Below are 19305 nucleotides of genomic sequence, written 5' to 3' on the forward strand. Positions count from 1 at the left end.
TAACAAATATATATATATATATATATATAATTTTCTATAAAAGATATTGAAAAAATCTCAGAGTTGTGAGGAAGAAATCCTTATGTTGATTTTATTGTATGTTAGTGTATTCACTAAGTTAAATAAAATACCTTTAACATGAAACCTCCCCGAAACCTTACAGTGTGACCCTAAAATGAAGCAGTTTGATAAACGAGGCCTGTCGGCTAACAAATACATTCTTTCTTTGGTCATAGAATTGCTAATTATTTTCTCTTTCTTCCCTACCCATATTAGCACCTATAATGTCATTCAGAACGTGGATTAATGTTGCTTTGTGACAGGTCTTTTCATGCTTTAATGGGGAGAGGTTCACACATTGATCTCACAGATGCTTGTAGAAATAAAGCAACTGTATCCTAGCAACACACACCATAGTGGAGGATTGAATGGATTACAAAAACACAGAGCCATGTTGCTAGGATGTGTAGAGACAAATAACGGAAAATGTTGAGTATGGTTAATGTTATTAAAATGTTTGCTATTTATTTATTTTTTTTAATAAAGGAAGTTTTCCTTCATATTTAGAATGTACTCCGATTTAAAAGGTATTCAACAAAATATTTAGACTTATGCTGATAGGAATAAATATTATGATTCATGAAGGGAGGGTTAAGTTCCTTTCTCACTGCAGCTCGGAGAAAGGGGTCCAAAAAGACTTATGATTTAGTGCTTCATCAAATTTGTTGTTTCCAAATTATATTTTATTTCATAGACATATAATGGCCATCTTATTAATTATTAAATGAATAGTTCACCCATTCATTGCAAGTCATTATTGACTCATGTTGCTCATTCCTGTGTGACATTCTTTCCTTCATGGAACACAAAGTTACTTTAGTGTTTATGGAGCTTTTTTCTGTACAACAAAAATGGATGGTGACCATGATCAGTAACCTCAAAAATGACCAAAAGCACAAATAATTTACCATAGAAACTCCTGAGCTTTATTTTAAGTTACCTGGATCCATTTGATAGCTTTGTATGAGGAACAGACCAAACTTTAAATCATCTGGTGCAAATCCTTCTCTCTGCATGGCTCTCAACCCCAATTTGAGCTTGTAAGCATTCAAAGTTGCACAAATAAAAATACAAAAACTGAATGTGAACTAATCATGTGCTTTAGAGAACTTGGAATTGAGTGCACAAGTGACACAAAATAATTTTAATGATAATTTTATCATTCTTTATTCTCCTTGTTGGAGCTTGACAGCCTTTGGTCACCATCCGCTTTCATTATATAAGGGCAGCCGACCCATGCTGCTAAACATTTTTTGACAGTATTTTTATTTGTAGCTGAACTACCCCTTTGTGAAAAAGAAGTGTGCTTAATTGTACTGAATGAGCACTTACAGTATACTTAAAATCTTAAAAGTGTATTTAAAAAAAAACTGTACTTACAGATCATATTTAAATTATCTTAAAGATTAATTTGAATAAAAAAGGCAATTTATAAATTATATACATATACATTATAAATATGTATAATTTATATAATATATATTATATAAATAATATACTTTTAAGGTATATTGTTTCTGTAATAAGTACTCCTTTTAAGTGTGTTAAAGTGTATTTTTCACAAGCATCCCTTTAACACATAACCTGTTCAAGTAGGTTTTGGTCGAGGATACTAGCAACAAAACAAAACAAAACAAACTTGACTTCAATGAGCATATCATGCACTTACCCACACAGCTGAAGTTTCCAGCAGCCCAGGGTCGTCCACCCCAGCATAATGCTTCCTCAGCAGGGCCTGAAGCTCGGGCAGGACCTATACTCACCATCCAAAACCACAAATGAAAGGTGCCTGCTATCGTCCTCCAGAACATAATACTAACTCAGTTTCTACAGGCCTCTCCTCTTAGGTATTTCCTTGATCACGGCACCACACCATGCAGCTGTAACCCCCACACATCTTACACACGCAGCCAACCAGCTTCAACTAAATGAGAACCTGTGTGAAAAGACTCCAAAAAGTTAATCTGTATCCCAGAGGTGTCCTTTTCACACAGAGCAGTTTGAAAGTGAGAGTCCTGTAGGACGGCCAGGTTTGTGTCAGGCACACATATGCACAGAGTCTCAATCTCTCTGGTCCTCCTGCTCTCTAGCTGTTTTGGAAGCAAAGTATGAAATTCCTGACAGTCCCATGGTAAATCTGACACATGGTGAGAGCAGCAAGGGCTCAGAAGAGGGTTTTCCCTGGTGTAAGACTCTGAGCCTGAGCTCAAGAAATACAAAAACTGCCCTTCTACAACTTTAAAGAATAACGCAAGACACCCTGAGTTCACCTCCTGGCCTTTCCCAGTCTATGCATGTGATTTAGTAGGAGTGGTCACACCTTTTTGTGCTGCTCATGAGTAATGGGACGCTTCCTCACTCACACACAAACCATTAAACTGGTGTTGCTGTGTCTGCATAGGCTCTGTCTGGCCCTCAGAGTGAAGAATCACAGGGGTTGGCGATGGGGGCGGGGCTTGTAAGTGCTTCACCCATTTCCTATTTACCCAGCTCACGCAATCTTATTATACGAATGACTGTCATATTGTCACAGGAATTAGAGCCATTGCTCTGAGAAAAATGTGCCAGGTACAGGGACAACAACTTCCCTGTTCTTCTGCTTTAGCAGGGTAGGAAATGCAACACAATGTCTGCACTGATACATACTCACAGGACCCGCGACATCACGCTGGACTGAATTCACTAACTTATTCAATTGACATTTAAACTTTATAAACTTGTACTGAATAAAAGACAACTAATGATGCTATAATGCTTTTCTGATCACTTAACTAGAGATCGGTCTATGTGAAAATGAATTTACGCTATCGTCCGTAGCATTTGGGATTGGTAAGAATTTTTTGCAAGAAGTTTCTTATGCCTACCAAGGCTGCATTTATTTGATCAAAACTACAGTAACTACAGTCTTCAGTGTCACATGATCCTTCAGAAATCATTTAAATATGCTTACTTGGTGCTCAAAAATCATTAATAAATGAATGTAGTAATTAAATTGCACAGTATCCTGTGCAAATGGAAAATGACACTAATTTTATACATTCTAATGGAAGAAAATGGGAATATGGACATTTGAGTGACATGCATGGCACACATAAAGGATCTACAACACATAAACACACATTTACACAAACATTGCATATAAATGTACAATTAAAGAAGAGATAGAGAGGTAGAAAGATAGAAAAGACATAAAAAATTAGAAGGACAGAGACATCAAATGCACCTGTTGCATTTAGAGGAATGCATAATCGTTCAAACTCGCATACATCAGCTCAAAAACATTATATATGATCTTGTTACAAAGTATCTGTTTCTGCTTGATTTGATCCTTATCTGACATACTTAACTAGCCATTTTAAACCAAAAGAAAGAGAAGCTGGTGCCTATTGTAAATTTGGTGTGTTAACTTTTCATTGCCATTCATCTGTTGCTGCACATATCACCAAAAATCAATGGTTCCTATTGAGGGAAAAAAGGAAATACTTAATGTAGGCAGTAAAAAGGTTTAATTAAATTAATATTATGTAACTCTACTTCATCATATGTTGGCATACACAAAAATACACAATATTTATGTACACTGTATTTCATAAAAAATCAATACAGAATTGTGTTTGATTGGGTGAAGAATATGGCTTTTGAAAAATGGGAAATGAGACCATTTGTGGGTCAATATAAGTCTTGTAAGGCAACAAGTTTGACAGCATATCAAGAGCTAATCTTTTAAAACTGTTGTTGCCACAGCTTGTCTAATACCAAGTGTGTGGACAGGATAACACACAAAGCCGATAGGCTATACATTAGCACAGATACTCGGATCTAGAGTTGTCACTCTTGTACGTCATTTGAGAGTCAATGCTTGACCGTGAGCACAGCAGCATCCTCTCTGACTCCTGAGTCTGCCTTCGCGCCCAAAGATCATTCGCCTGCCCATTCAGAGTCCTTTGTTTCATGGTGAGCGTCTCAAACTTTACGTACGTCTCTTTTGAAAGGTCGTCGTCTGGTCCATTGTTCCTACTACTGTTTCCTTTACAGCAGAGACATAAGATCTTGAAGAGCAACACCACAATGAGAGGCACCGCAAATGCACATGCGATCCCACTGGCAATCATCAGGACTTTGTTCTGCCCATCTTCTTCACCATTATCCAGAGTAGTGAAATCCACACATTGCTCTTTCCCAGACACCGAACCCTTAGCAACCAAACACACCGTGTAGACCTGGTTAGGCATCAGATATTCCAAGAGCAGCTTCCCTTGACCAACTTCTGCATCGACCGTCTCCTTATCGTCTTTTGCATCATATGGAAAGTAGAACATTGCTAAGGGTGTGTTGCTTGGCAAACCTTCAGCTCTCCATAGTAAGACCGCCGTGTCACTTGTCACTTCCACTACCTCAATGTTTTTAAGATCAGCTTTCTTTTTGGACTTTTCGCTCGTCATTGAACCTTTGCCACCCTTGCTTTGCTGGATCTTAGCTGGCTTGTCTCCATCAGGTGGGGACCTCTGAATTCCTCCACCTGGTCCTGTACTCTTCCTGGTTGTCAGAGGTGGCATTGTGGTCATGGCAGCTCTGGTTGTGAGCGCAGGGCTTAAGGTAGTATACAATGGCATCCTAGTCCCTGCAAAAGAAGTTACGGTTTGATCGTTGGGCCGTTTGGTTATGTTTAGCGGTGGGGAAGGCGTTGAGGCCTGCACCCCATCCACAGACAGAGTGATGTACGCCTCGGCATTTCCAGCAACATTCTTGGTCTTGCAGCGGTAATCGCCTGCATCTTTAAATGTAATAATGTGCAAACTGAGGATGGACCAACGGACCCCCTCGCCTGGAGATTCCTGCACAACTACAGAAACAAGACATAAAATGGTAAGCAACGACTTAAAAACATAAAAATATTTGTAACAATAAGGTTAAAGGATACTTTAGATCAGGGGTTCTCAACTCTGGTCCTCAAGGTCTACTTTCCTGTAGAGTTTACATCCAACCTAGCTCAAATTCACCTGTCAGTAACTTTGTAGTAATCCTGAACACCTTGATTAGCTTGTTCTTGTGTGTTTGATTAGGGTTGGAGCTAAATTCTGCAGGAAAGTGGAGCTTGAGGTTGAGAATCCCTGCTTTAGATGTTGTTAGAACTAAGTATGTTTACATTAGGGTTGAACCAATATTAAAATTCTGCCTTTATGTAGTAATATGTTACAGGGATGTAGATCTCCTTTCAGCTGATTAATTTATTAAATATGATGAAATGATAAACATTTTCATGTTATGGCCAGTAATTGATATATATTGATGCTGTTTATCATTTCATTTATATTTTCAAATGTATTTATACATAATATAATTAGGGATGCACCACTATAAAATTCTGGACAATTTACTGATAATTATTTGTATTGCCAGTCACTAAAATTGGCTGACATTAAATACAGTGGGTATAGAACAGAATCACACCCTTTAAAATAATCACATTTTGTTGCTTTGCAGCCTGAAATGAAGACGGACACAGTTTTGTTTTATCCAGCTGTATTTACTTGTATTTATTTATAACATCCAAGTGAAAGATAACACCAACATATCAGATAAATAAATAAATAAACAAACAAAAAGAATCAGTTGGAAAAAAGGATCACCCCCCACCTAAAAATGAATTGTAAACTCAATCAGGTGTAGCTAATCACTTTCTTAATGGCACACAAAGCCATTTGACTTTCAACTGTGATCAGCTGTGGTCATTTTGATAAGCTCAGCATGAAAAGAGCTTTCCTGAAGCATTTCAGTCCTTGGTAGTGCAACTGAAGCAAACAATCAACTATAGGAGGCAAGGTACTGACAAAAGATCTCTGGGATAAAGACACACACAAGTCAGGAGATGGATACAAAAAAATTAAAAGGCTTTATCAATGCCTAGAAGCACAGTGAAGTCTATTATTAAGAAGTGGAAGGTATTTGGTACAACCCAGACCCTCCCTGGATCAGGACGTCACTCCAAACTGTAAGAGTTAAGAGGAAACTGGTCAGAGAGGCAACCAAGAGGCCTACAGCAACTCTGAAGCAGTTGCAGGAATTTATGACAAAGAGTGGTCTTTGTGTGCATGTGACAACAATATCACAAATTCTCCACAAATGTGGCTTGTATGGGAGGGTTGCAGGAAAAAAGCCACTCCTCAAGAAAGGCCTCATGCAGTCATGACTGAGCTTTGCCAAAACACACCTTGAAGATTCTGAGGCCACATGGAAAAAGGTGTTATGGTCAGATGAGAGTAAAATTGAATTTATTTGGCCTCAACACCAAATGATATGTCTGGCGGAAATCCAATACAGCTCCCCACCATCAAATTAAACTGAACTTGAGCAGTTCTACAAAGAAGAGTGGGCAAATATTGCAAAGTCTAGATGTGCAAAGTTAGACATATCCCAAGTTATAACATTGGATGTTATAAGTTGAACTGAGTAAATACAGCTTGATAAAACAAAAACTGTGTTAGTCTTCATTTCAGGCTACAAAGCAACACCATGTGATCATTTTAAACGGGGGTGATTCTGTTCTATAGAACATATATATATATATATATATATATACCTACCCACTGTATATATAATATGATATATTTTGTCTAAATAAAAAAGAATTAAACACTAAAAACGAAAATCAGTCATTTTAAATGTTACAACTGAATTTAAGCATCACACAGTTATAATGTACAGTATGAAAATGGATATTCATTCTGAGATTTAAAAAAAAAAATACATTTAATAGTGTTAAATTATTAGTGTTTTTAAAGTTAAATTTTAAGTGAGCATTAAGTAAAGGTAATCAAAATGTAAAAACATGAACAATGACCATGAACAATTAAATATCCAATATCGATACCACAATAATAATAAAAAAAAAACATCATGCAGTCCTAGTTAGCACTTTAAAAGTTAGATTTCAGTTGAAATAACACAATTTGTGTTAAAATGTCATGTAAACACTTTAGTACAGGTGAAATGTTACCTTGAGAATTTAATCCTTCAAATACTCAATTACACCTGGTGTAATTTTAGGTCAAGACTGTCACTCAACTACAAAAAAATGCTGTAGTTCAATTATAACTGCACTTATTAACATACTTTGTGACACTCATACCTGTGTTGTTGAGCGCTGTTCCATCAGCTCTGGTCCAGAGAAGGGTGGGAGTAGGGAAACCAGTGGCATCACACCGCAGAAGCACATTGCTGCCCAGTGATGAAGTGATCTTAGTTGCTGAAACCCTAACTGATGGCTTGAGGCACTGATCCAGTTCAGCCCGCTGGAACAGAACACCAGCTAAGTTCTCTGGTCCACTGCATGTCAGAACCTGATCCATCAAAACCACAAGTATGCTGGCCATCTTAGACAACTCAATGAGCTTGGAAATCCGACAGTCACAGTACCAGGGGTTGTCCTGTAGACCTGCAAATATTACAGAATATGTTTATGAAAGCAATATGTTAAATCTATCTACAAAGGCCTACAAGCCTTTAAACTCCAAGGTTTTTAATTCTAGGTCTTTACATTCAAATTTGAATCGCAATTATGTATCATGTTTTGCTTCAATTTTAATTGCACAACCCATGTACAAAATACAAATATTCACAAAAGCTTACCTCAAACACAGATAACAGCACTAACAAAGTCATGTTTGATTTGCATGTTTGATTTGAAAGACATGCTTGGAATGCATGAACTGAAAATGTGTACCTTCAATACAATGTAAGATACTTTGGATAAAGGGATCTGCCAAACGCAGAAACAGAATGGAGACTGGACAAACATCACTTCACTTACTGAACATCTCAACATACTGAAATAAAGACCACAGGTTTTCTTATTCATATAATAAAACAGCAGTTTAGTCCCATTAAATCAGAAAGTTGTAAATCTTGAAGCCAGGATGTCTTGTCTAGCATGCATCAGGTGTTGGATTTTAACACCACAGTGTGCCCATAACTCTGTCTATGGCAGGATGAAGATCGGTTGACTGTAAACAGGGAATTAGACGGTCTGCTGATGCAATTCAACAGCTGGATGATGGCAACTGTTAATATTCTGATGACACAGGGTAAATCCCGGTCATATTGTGCTTTTGTGCTCATCTTTACACTTGTATGGCACCTGGTGAAAGTACAGAATATGCAGTTGCATTTAAGCAATATCACACAAGCAAAAGTGCTGTTGTACTTTGATGATGTCACTTCCTGAATGTTGCAGTGTTTTTAAACAAATTGGTTGAATAAATGATTCAAATGACTCACTCATAAACACAGCCTGCAGAAAGAACCACTGAAAAAATCCCCTTGTTTTATAATTTTGCATGTTCCATGTACACTGGCAAACCTTGATCAATGTTGTTGTAGCCTAAAACTTAATTAGCATTAACCCTAATGAAAACAACTTTGATGAAATTTTCACCACACATTATATCATGCCACCTCCACCAGCTGCTAAAGTATGCTATACTTTCAGTAAATGCCATACAAGTGTACTGCTGAATGTTATATCCATTGTGTCAAACACACATGAATCTATCAAATTAACTTTCTCTTCAGCTGGGATCTGTTGTTTAGATGTCACTGAGCAAACATATGAATCATCCTCTTCCCAGATGAGCACTTCAAAGAAACTCAAATCTCAGCCTCACACACAGCTGATAGTCCCATTAGAAGATTAGCTTGTACTTAACTTGGGAGAGCCCATGAAGACACAGCCTAGATTTAGATATTTAAAGATCACACTTACTATAAAAAGACACGGTGAAGAGAGGGATATTGTTGAATCTTTTTACTTTGTGTTTCACAAGTCTCCTCCATTCTTTGCATTTTAGTGTTTTAGGAAGAGCTTGTGAAAAAGAAGTGCACTTCAGCATACTTAAAAAAAAAAGAGTACTTATTACAGAAAAAAAACATAAACAAATATACTTTGAAATGTTTTCTTAAAAGAAAGATTTATACAATTCTGTCATTATGCATATTCAACATCATAATGCATATGTGCCATCATCATTTTACCCACCAAGAACAATCTTTTGTGAAGCATTGGCATTGGACAGGATGCCTGAAAATGGAGGCCAGATGTCCACCAGGTCAGAGGGAAGGGTAGTTAGCTTGTTACTAGAAATGTCTAGGTAGGTGATGTTAACTAGGTAAGGTGCTGCCTCCACAGGAATACTAGTCAAGCGGTTGTTGTGCAGGTCCAAGGTCCTCAGACTGGGCATCTCTTTTAGAGACTCCCAGGGAAAGGTAGCGATCATGTTCCCATCCAGCCGTAGCTCATGAAGCACTTTCAGATTGTAGAAACTGCCAGGATCCACAGATGTGACTGAATCGTATGTTATCCACAGGTAGCGTAACTCTGACAGGTAATAGAAGGCCTCCGTGGGCACTTGACGCACAGCTGTCTTCTCCACCCGCAGCTTCACCGTGTCCAAAGGGACGTTGACTGGAATATCTGACATGTCAGGGTCATTGCATAGAACAGACCTGGGGCAGATTTTTATAGCAGAGGTTAATCACTTTGACCAATATGAGCCTGTGTGTGGTGATGTTCATTGTAGATTTTATTAGCCCAAGTGAGGAATATTAGCCTCATAAAGAAAGGATTGTTTTTAACATGTATTTATTAATTAATTTTTTTATGTTTATGTAATTTAAGTTTGCACTTGATTCTGATTCTGTTACACCCTTTACAAAACAGTAGGCTACGATTCAAAATCCTCTAACATGTGTGTTCACACTCTACGGCTAAGCCCTTCAGATAAACACAAGCTAATAACCCACGTGATAGTTTAAAATCTATTTTTATTCAAGTGGATGGCATATTTGAAATCCAGTTTATTTATAATTAGAATAATATGAATATATACATTTACATACTGGACTGTAATTGAATGACAAATTAAAAGATTTTTTTAAAAACTTAAAATAATATTATTGCAGTATAAGTAAAACACCATTAAGCAACTTCTAAAGGTAGACTACATTAGGAAATAAACAGATTTCCCTTCAGTGCCAATCTGTAAAAACAAGATGAATTGCCAAGAATATGTTTATAGGCCTGTGTTTGAATTTATATCTCTTTAGTATCAAGGAACATACCATTACAAACATAATTATGAAACGTGTCTATCCTTGTGTTAAAACAAAAATCTTGCTTGTTGCTATATTGTTTATATTGCTGAATATATATATATATATTTTTTTTTTCAGTTCAGTATTCCATGATTCTGCATATTTATTCTATTTACTTCCGTCAAATAATAAATATATACATTTATACATACATGTCATGAGCATTTGTCGGTTTTAAAAAGTCCTTCATTAAAAGTTACTACTATGAAAGCCTAAATTATGATTTCTCCAAATGCTAAATTAATTTTAGTTTGTTTCAGTTCGCTATATTTTCCCATGTCTGTATACTTTGAATCTAAATTATGCCTGCTTTTATACACCAAAAGTTCTAATTTTACAAAACTCTATTCCTATTATATTTGTTTTATAAAATTATTGTTGTTGTTGTTGTTGTTGTGAAACAGTTCCCTTACCTGCTGCCAGTGCCATCGCTGCGTCCGTGGTACTCACAGGTGCACTGGGAAGGACAGAAGGGTTGTGCCACACACCAGCAGCTCAGGAGAACCTGGGCCGCTAGCAGACGATACATCCTTCAGTCAGATGAACCAGCGCGGACACAAACACTTCCACACATCAGATCCCACCCGATCATCAGTGGACAAAAACTCCTTTATCAGTCCCCAAGGAAAACCAATAAAAGCATGAAAAGTGCCTCGCAGCATGCATCTTGTTAAGCATACTAACAGGTGAGAGGGGCGCAGGAAGCCGAGAGGAGTGGGAGGTGCGCTCGGGGATAGGCAGGAGGAACCCAGATTAGTAAGGATTTCTCAAGGCTGAGTAGGTCACTACAGTTGAGGAGTGTGGGATGGGAAGTGTGTACGAGTTTATTTGTGTGTACGAGTGCGTTAGGGTGTGTGACTGAGTTCGAGGAGGAAGATAAGCCCTGCAGGCACATGCTAATCGGCTAAAACCACAAGAAGGTTCTCTCAGCATCATCACGTGACCGCTCGCAGACACTTTTCCATCCGTCACCTGGTGTATGAACTGATTCTGGCTGCGCTTCGGCTCTTTCCGTCACCTCCCTCGCCTCGCGCCGTGAAGTGTTTGCGTGCTTGGAGGCTAGATGACACCTGTGTGTAAACTGAAGTACAGGTCATGATTTACTGAGAGCAGGCCAGACTGTCTATGTCTGAGAGATATATAGTCGCTTAAGAAAATACTGAGACGAAAACATGCTGGCCATCTAACAGTGTGTGAATAAAAACTGCTTAAGGTACATTAGGAAATAAACAGATTTCCCATCAGTACCAATTTGTCAAAACAAGATTAATTGCCACGGGTGTGTTTATGTAGGCCAGTGTACAGCATGAGTATCAAGGGAAAGTATGCATAATAAAAAACATCATTATGAAATGTGTCCATCCTTATGTTGTAACAACATCTGGTTTGCATGCATTTACCTTGTTGCAATAATTTCTGCTCAGTTTTGTGAAATGTAATATTTTTTTTTTTCATCTGTAAGTAAATAATAAGTGTTAAAGTGCAGTGAATTGCTGGCACCACTGTGATTTTTCTTAAGGCACCAATTTGGCTTTTATTATTATTTTTTTATTATTATAGCTTATTATTAATTAGTGTGTCTTCTTTTTAATTGAAGTAAAACTTTTTTTTTTTTTTTTTTGTAGCAGGTTGAGATTTCTAAAGATGTTTTTATTTGTATGTCTATATACTTTAGAGTTTTAAATTAAATTATAATTAAATGTAAATTATAAGGCCTTTTTCAAGTTATATACAGTAGTCTAAGACAAGAGAGATGTCCTTTTGTAGCCTGCCACCTTGTGGTCTGAGTGAAAACAACAGAGCTGTAGAAACAACACCTTTCAAAAGTTTAGCATCAGTAAGATTTATTTTATTTTTTTTACCTTTATTCAGCAATGATGCATTGAATTGTTTAAAAATGACACTGAAGACTGGATTAATGGCTACTGAAAATTCAGTTTTGCCTTCACAGAAATAAATTACATTTTAAAATATAAAAATACAGAAAATAGTTATTTTAAATTGTAATAATATTTCACGATATTACTGTATTTTTGATCAAATAACTGTAGCCTTGGTGAGCATAAGAGTCAAAAAAAGTTGCAAATACTGTTTTCTAATTTGACCTTTACAAATTACTTTGTGCATCCTCTTTAGTCAGAAGTAAAATCAAATAATTTAGGTCTTAGTTACCACATAAACGTAAATGAACAAAACATTTTTAGAGTGTGTGTGAAGTGAATAATTTCAACATGATACACAGACTGTTAAGGACAACAACAACCGTAGAGTATTTATTAACAAGTACACCAGTGTAGTTTATTTATGCAAGCAGTTTATCCCTACAGATCAGAAAAGCAACTGTCAAGCGGTTGGCACATTTATGTACAAAACAAATGAATGATACAGCTTGCTACTAAGCATTCTTTAGTGAGAGTACAAAAAGATTAGTATATGAGGACAGAGAGAGTGAGCCAGAGTAAGAGAGAGAGCCAGAGTAAGAGAGAGAGAGAGAGAGAGTGAGCCAGAGTGAGCATTAAGTTATGGGCTCAATAAGATCACCACAAAGTAAACAGGCACAAATCAAACACTACCATCGAAGAGTAGGAGTTTCAGCGCAATGTATTCAGCATAGGATTCAAATTACTGCACATTATGAGGAAGGGGATGACCCAGCAAGACAGTCGCATTTAACAAACTCATAAAAATGATGAAATTAAAACTGTTTTTCTTGTTTGTTTGTTTTTTTGTTTTTGATTTTTTCCATTATTATTATTATCATCCTTTTTTTTTTGATCCAGTAAAAATGCATGACCATGCCACAAATAACACTTAGGTTCACAGTCTTTACCTAACATTACAGGGGTGTGACTTTGCAGCCGGAACCCCAATGCACTTACACCAAGAAAGAGCTCACAAAATGGTCAAATAAGTGCACGAAACTAGCTCTTAGAAACACTGACAGAACATGACTTGCCAGGCATTAAAAAAAATGAGAAGACATTTCCATCGTCCAATATAATAATGACTTGTTAGCAAGACAACGAGTAACTGTCATCGATATAATAGTATAAGCTCTTTAAATATTTGTTTTCATTGTGATATTCCCCTTTGGAAAGAAAAAAACCCACCGAAAGAAAGTGATCTGTCACAAAACATTACTGCATCGCCTGGATTTTTCTTCTCCATCTTTTTTCTTGGGTTTTTAGAAGAACACCCTCCCTCCGCCCACCCACCCTATCCAGTCATGGAATGTGTTTTTCAATCTAATACGAATTCACCTGAAGTTTAAGTGCTAACGTACAGTACATACATTTACAGAATGACTATACAAAAGCTAAAAATCAAAAACGCCAAATAAAAACCCTGTCAGCTTAACTGTGTCTATATCTATTTGTGTAGGAAAATAAAAAAGAGGGGGTCATAACGCTGTAGGCTTGTGCATGTGTCGCTTGCTTCCAGTAAAGGGAGAGTTGCAGTGTTGCTGAAGAGGGGGTCGTTGACACTGTAGTAGGATTTAAATGCTTCACGTCCACTTAAAAGTGGTCAGAAAGTTCCTCTCCCTCTCAGAGAAGTTACAACGCCACCTACTTTCACGATGCGGTCTGAAAACTGGACTGCCACAGCAAGCAAATAATAACCATTTTGTCTTTTTGTAATCATCTTGATAAGCTATGCAATGACATCTGTAGAAAAATAATAAATAAACACTTTATGGTACATCTGTTATATCTTAATTTAGTTTTTTTGTCTTTTCTGTCTCAGTTTTTGAGTTTTCTTTTACCAAAATAATGCAGAATGAACAAGCCATCTGCTGGTCTTGGGCTTCATACACTCTTAAAAATAAAGGTGCTTCAAAAGGTTCTTCAAGCGATGCCATATCTAGATGGTTCCATAAAGAACCTTTAACATCTGAAGAACCTTTCTGTTTCACAAAAGGTTCTTTGTGGCAAAAGAAGGTTCTTCAGATTATAAAAAGGTAAGAAAGAGATGGTTCTTTAAAGAACCTTTGACTGAATGGTTCTTTGTGGAACCAAAAATGGTTCTTCTAGTCTTTTTGTAATCATCTTGATAAGCTATGCAATGACATCTGTAGAAAAATAATAAATAAACACTTTATGGTACATCTGTTATATCTTAATTTAGTTTTTTTGTCTTTTCTGTCTCAGTTTTTGAGTTTTCTTTTACCAAAATAATGCAGAATGAACAAGCCATCTGCTGGTCTTGGGCTTCATACACTCTTAAAAATAAAGGTGCTTCAAAAGGTTCTTCAAGCGATGCCATAGAAGAACCATTTTTGGTTCCACAAAGAACCATTCAGTCAAAGGTTCTTTAAAGAACCATCTCTTTCTTACCTTTTTATAATCTGAAGAACCTTCTTTTGCCACAAAGAACCTTTTGTGAAACAGAAAGGTTCTTCAGATGTTAAAGGTTCTTTATGGAACCATCTAGACAAAAAGGTTCTTCTATGGCATTGTGAAGCACCTTTATTTTTAAGAGTGTACCTTCTGATGATTTAAAAAAAGAAGGACAGAAAGAGAGGGAGAGAGAGAGAGTAAAAAAGAGAGAGAGAAATCATTTTTTCCCAAAATGTTTTTCATGCTTTAAGTCCTTGATAATGATACCTTAAGAGACAGACACACATGAAAAAATGTGCTTTTTTTCACCCCAATAACCATCCTTCTACATAAGAATGATTCATGTACTGATACTAAAAGGTGTTTAAAAAGAGAAATATATTCAAAAATTGTAATATGTGGTGGGGGAAGAAAAAAGAACCAGCACAATCTCTTAAAAATGACAATAATGTGAAAAAAACTACAACACTACTGCTAGCACTAATAATAATAATAATAATAATAATAATGTTTGTGCGAGAGGTAATGGGTTGGCCATGGGGTTGGTCCACTTGCCCTCACTGCTGCTTCCTGTCTTATGTGTAAGCATTGAGCCGTTCCTTGGAGCGTGTAGAGTGGATGTCATGCAGCTCCTGCTCCTCCTTAGACTTGCAGTCCTCGTATTTCTGCATTTTACATGCATCCTTCACATAGGCCCAGTTGGCAGACAGCACCATCAGGTAGTGGATCTGAAGCAACACAATATAATATTAAATAGCAGCAACAGAGAGTCAACTAAACCTTTGCATTTATATTATTCGGATACAATTGTTCTTATAAAACACACTTACACTTATAATTCTTATAAAATGACTTAAAAAAAAAAAATTATAATTCAGATAACATCAACATGAAGTCAACATTCACAATTTTATTATGGACACTTATTTTTAATTTACATATGGTCAGACTGAATTTGGAGAAGAATTTACGGTAAACCTTATAGTATTCTTAATTTGAAAACTATTAAATTATTATTCATTGTATTATCATTTGTACATTTATTCATAATTCACAATTCATATTTTGTAGTTTGAAGCTGTAAATTAAAGTATTAAAGTACTTTTTACAAGAAAATACTATTTCATTATTTCTACTTCAAAATGTCAAGTTTATTTCGATGTGTTATATGCAGTTTCTTTGCAATTATTTATGAAATTACTCGCAATTTCAGAGTGAAATTTGTTTCTACAACAATTTTTTTTTTCAGTGCACACACACTACACATGCAAGTTTGGAATATTTTGGATTATATTTGGACTATTTTAATATATATTTAAAATGTCATTTGATGAGATGACAAAGCTGAATTTTCAGCAGTCATTTCTCCAGTCTTCAGTGCCACATGACCCTTTAGAAATGATTCCAATATGCCGATTTGGTGCTTAAGAAATTATTCTCATCCTATTATTTTCAATGTTAAAGTTTTTTTTTCTGCAATATTTTCATGATTCTAAAATATTACTGTTTTTACTGTATTTTTCATCAAATAAATGCAGCCTTGATGAGCAAAAAAAAAAAGATGACTAATTATTTTAAACTTTTGACCGGTAGTGTATGTGTGTAAATATACATATATATACATTAAATTTTTGGTTAATTAATTTATAATAAGAAAGAAAGGTTCCAAGTTGACAGCAGACTGTGATGACGCATGTTTGTCACTCTAAAATTAGCAGTGACACCAGCAGGAGCAAGCATTGTAAAGCAGCCAGACTCCTCTCATCCGTGCGCTTAGGAGGAAATTCTACAGTCTACTTCAAATATGCATGAAAATACCTTGATGAAGGCCATGCTAGTTCTTATTATGTAACCTAGCAAAGGTTTTACATGTGTGAACAAAAACAATATATAATGGGTTATCTCACAAAAACATGAAATCAAATACAGTGCGTTGGGTAATAAGCAGCTACAGTCTTGATATTATTTAAATTATATACATAGATAAAAATAGGTTAAGAGTGAATTATTGACCTGCATGAGAGCACACACTATATGTTCTTTACTTCAGTGCATCATTATGCAAATCAGATTGACATTATGCATGCTCATTTGAATAGGGCCACACCCTGATTTTCTCATCTTGACAAACTAAATGCTTGGATGTTATTACCCATCCCAGAGAGCGTGAGGACGCATTGTGTTTAACAATCAGTTAAATTTGCTCTTTCCACAGCAGGGGACGGAAAAGCTCTTTCTATAATTTGCTACATCATCCCAGACTAACAACCACATTCTCTTTTTCAGAAAATGGTTCCTCTAAATTACTGAGTGTGCTTGCTAGAAGCTCTAGGGCCTTTCTTCTCCCAGTTTCCATGACAACAAAATGACATGCCCAGTGTCTCTCCATGTATGTGAGAGAAAGACGGAGAGAAAGAGAGAGAGAGAGAGAAAAACAAAAACAGGCACAAAGATAAAAGGAGAATGTTAAAAAACAACAAAGAAAAGCCAATAAGAGAGAGCTGACAACAACCCCAATGCTTACTCCTCCAGAATTCCTAGGAAAACTGTGACAGTGATTCATGACTTTATCCCATTCCAGTTTAGACCAACATAAAGGAGCTAAAGCAGGTGATGTCATTACTTCAGCTGGCATCATCATCATCACCCAGATCATTGCCAGTTTAAAAGAGGGAATTTCAAATTTGTTCACACCACAATTTTTCTAGTATCTTTTGTCAGTTTTTCTATTTTCTTTTAGTCACATATACATATATATATATATATACTGTATATATATATATATATATACATACAGTATATGCATTGCATTGCACCCATAAGTGCAATCTCTTCTCTAAGGTGCAGTGTATGAATTAATAATTGCATTATATTAATCAAAACTCACCATGGCGATGACTGCTGCTCCAGCCCCAGCCAACGCACATACAAACAAATGGAAAGTCATATCCAGCTTTCAGAAAAAAAATATTGAGAGAGAAATGAGTCTTGGATTGCTCTTCATTGTGGAAATGACCTATACAATCACTTGATAACATGGCTTACGTACCTCATTCGATTCACACATTTTGTAGAACTTCTCTGATCCTGCACATACAGTCTTCTCCTCTCCAATGGGCACAACACCTAAAATAAATTGTTTTTGTGATTCCTCTAAAACAATCTGTGTTTTTAGGGTATGTGAGGTTATAGGAATGGACATTACACTTTTTTAATTTGGATAACTACCAGTAACAAAGAACAAAATTACAACACAAACAATAAATTATCATTGAAACATCTTTCCTTGTACAGTTAAGCACACCTAATCATCTGGCACTGAATCACACAGACTGTAAACATACCAAACTGGCGCAGGTCAAGACATAAACTTGCTCCCTCCAGAACGGTCATGTTTTGGCAAATGGTCCAGATGTTGAAGTACATGAAGACAGGCAAAGAGGTGAATGCTGTCACACCCAGCCAAGCCAACATGAAGATGTATGTCAACATGATGAACTGAAGAAAAAGATATCCAAATGTGAAATCAAGAACTAAATGATAAAATCATTAAGAATAACAATTATAAGCGTTATAAATTAATATAAGTGTTATAAATTAATTACAGTAATTGCAACCACACAATATATTTCATGTTTCACTTGGCACAAATGAGGGGAAAATAACTTGCAGAGTTCACTATGTACTGTAATCTTGTATAGCCTATAAACGGATGCCATATTTATGTGCGGCAGTTACTCTTAGTGGCTTTGCTGTTGCCCTTTTCTAAATTACAATGCATGAAGCTCTCCCAGTGATTTCTCACCCATGCACTGACACAGCGCCCACAGGTGGTGATCTTGAAGTCTCCATACAGGTCCTTGATGGCCCCACTGGTAAAGAAGCCTTCGACCATCAGAAGAATGCCATATACGAAGAATGCAGAGGCAATGCCATAGATCACATACTTGATAATGTCAATACTGTGGAAAATGGAGGAAATAAAGTCAATAATTATATGAGACAGTATATATATATATATATATATATGTATATGTATATATTCATACATTTCTAAATTATTTAAATGCACTGCAAAAACAATTTTCGGTATCTTCTCTAGTTTTCCAGTAAAAACATATAAAAATCCTCTCTCTCTCTCACACACACACACACACACACGATTTTTTAAAAATAATTGATATATATATATATACAGTGGGTACGGAAAGTATTCAGACCCCCTTCAATTTTTCACTCTTTGTTATATTGCAGATATGAATAATAATTGCTTTAACCATTAACCTCAGTAATTTTGGTTAAATGTAGGCGAGAATGTGGTAAGATGAGCCAGTGGTTAAAATGAGCCACTCCTTGTATCTAGGTAATTATAAACAAAAGTAATCATGTTCAACATATTAAAGTAGTATCATTCACATTACTCAATCCACCTTGGACTCAAACACTTGGAGAGAATTATAAGCAAACTAGAGAGAAATTGTCATGTCAAGTGAAACAATCATATTACTAAAGTTTTGTTTATGAATTAAAATAGATCATTTTTATTACGTGTTAATTTAAAGGGGTCATATGATGCGATTTCAATTTTTCCTTCTTGTTGCTTGCCTTTTCTCCGATCACAAATGCAGACAGGTTTTATGTTTACGCAGCGCGATGCAACGCGTAAAAAGACAGTATATGTCATTATAATCTGTCCCCACTGGATGCAACAAATGCCTTGTTTATAATGGGTTTTAATGTTTTTGTCTCGTCGCTCCGG

The 19305-nt window shown here is 36.1% G+C and overlaps 3 protein-coding genes across 3 annotated transcripts in view; all 3 read right to left on the minus strand.

Moving 5' to 3' along the window:
* LOC107662948 (pro-epidermal growth factor-like) overlaps positions 1-1990 on the minus strand; it is a 21821-nt gene extending 19831 nt beyond the window's left edge. Inside the window, 1 exon segment of the mRNA XM_016453087.1 lies at positions 1730-1990. Coding sequence (XP_016308573.1) covers positions 1730-1871 — 142 coding nt within the window. The 5' untranslated portion in view covers positions 1872-1990.
* A 1085-nt stretch (positions 1991-3075) lies between these two features.
* Positions 3076-11145, minus strand: LOC107662964 (leucine-rich repeat, immunoglobulin-like domain and transmembrane domain-containing protein 3). The gene is made up of 4 exons (XM_016453101.1): positions 10623-11145; positions 9095-9561; positions 7190-7495; positions 3076-4903 (listed from the first exon to the last, which is right to left on the minus strand). Exons 1-4 carry the CDS (start codon positions 10736-10738, stop codon positions 3861-3863), a joined length of 1932 nt encoding a protein of 643 aa, XP_016308587.1. The 5' UTR covers positions 10739-11145; the 3' UTR covers positions 3076-3860.
* A 3574-nt stretch (positions 11146-14719) lies between these two features.
* LOC107662965 (neuronal membrane glycoprotein M6-a-like) overlaps positions 14720-19305 on the minus strand; it is an 18460-nt gene continuing 13874 nt past the window's right edge. Inside the window, exons 3-7 of the mRNA XM_016453104.1 lie at positions 18352-18508; positions 17891-18044; positions 17596-17672; positions 17434-17499; positions 14720-15274 (exon numbers count right to left, since the gene is read on the minus strand). Coding sequence (XP_016308590.1) covers positions 15122-15274; positions 17434-17499; positions 17596-17672; positions 17891-18044; positions 18352-18508 — 607 coding nt within the window. The 3' untranslated portion in view covers positions 14720-15121. The remainder of the gene's footprint in view (positions 15275-17433; positions 17500-17595; positions 17673-17890; positions 18045-18351; positions 18509-19305) is intronic.

The sequence above is a fragment of the Sinocyclocheilus anshuiensis genome, unplaced genomic scaffold (assembly GCF_001515605.1).
Source record: "Sinocyclocheilus anshuiensis isolate Anshui unplaced genomic scaffold, SAMN03320099.WGS_v1.1 scaffold1783, whole genome shotgun sequence".
NCBI lineage: Eukaryota > Metazoa > Chordata > Actinopteri > Cypriniformes > Cyprinidae > Sinocyclocheilus > Sinocyclocheilus anshuiensis.

Coding starts and splice junctions, on each gene's coding strand:
- LOC107662964 (XM_016453101.1), bottom strand. CDS start 10,738: ATGTATCGTCTGCTAGCGGCCCAGGTTCTCCTGAGCTGCTGGTGTGTG. Junction 9,562..10,622: donor AGCGATGGCACTGGCAGCAG/GTAAGGGAACTG, acceptor AATCTGCCCCAG/GTCTGTTCTATGCAATGACC. Junction 7,496..9,094: donor TTCACAAAAGATTGTTCTTG/GTGGGTAAAATG, acceptor TAATATTTGCAG/GTCTACAGGACAACCCCTGG.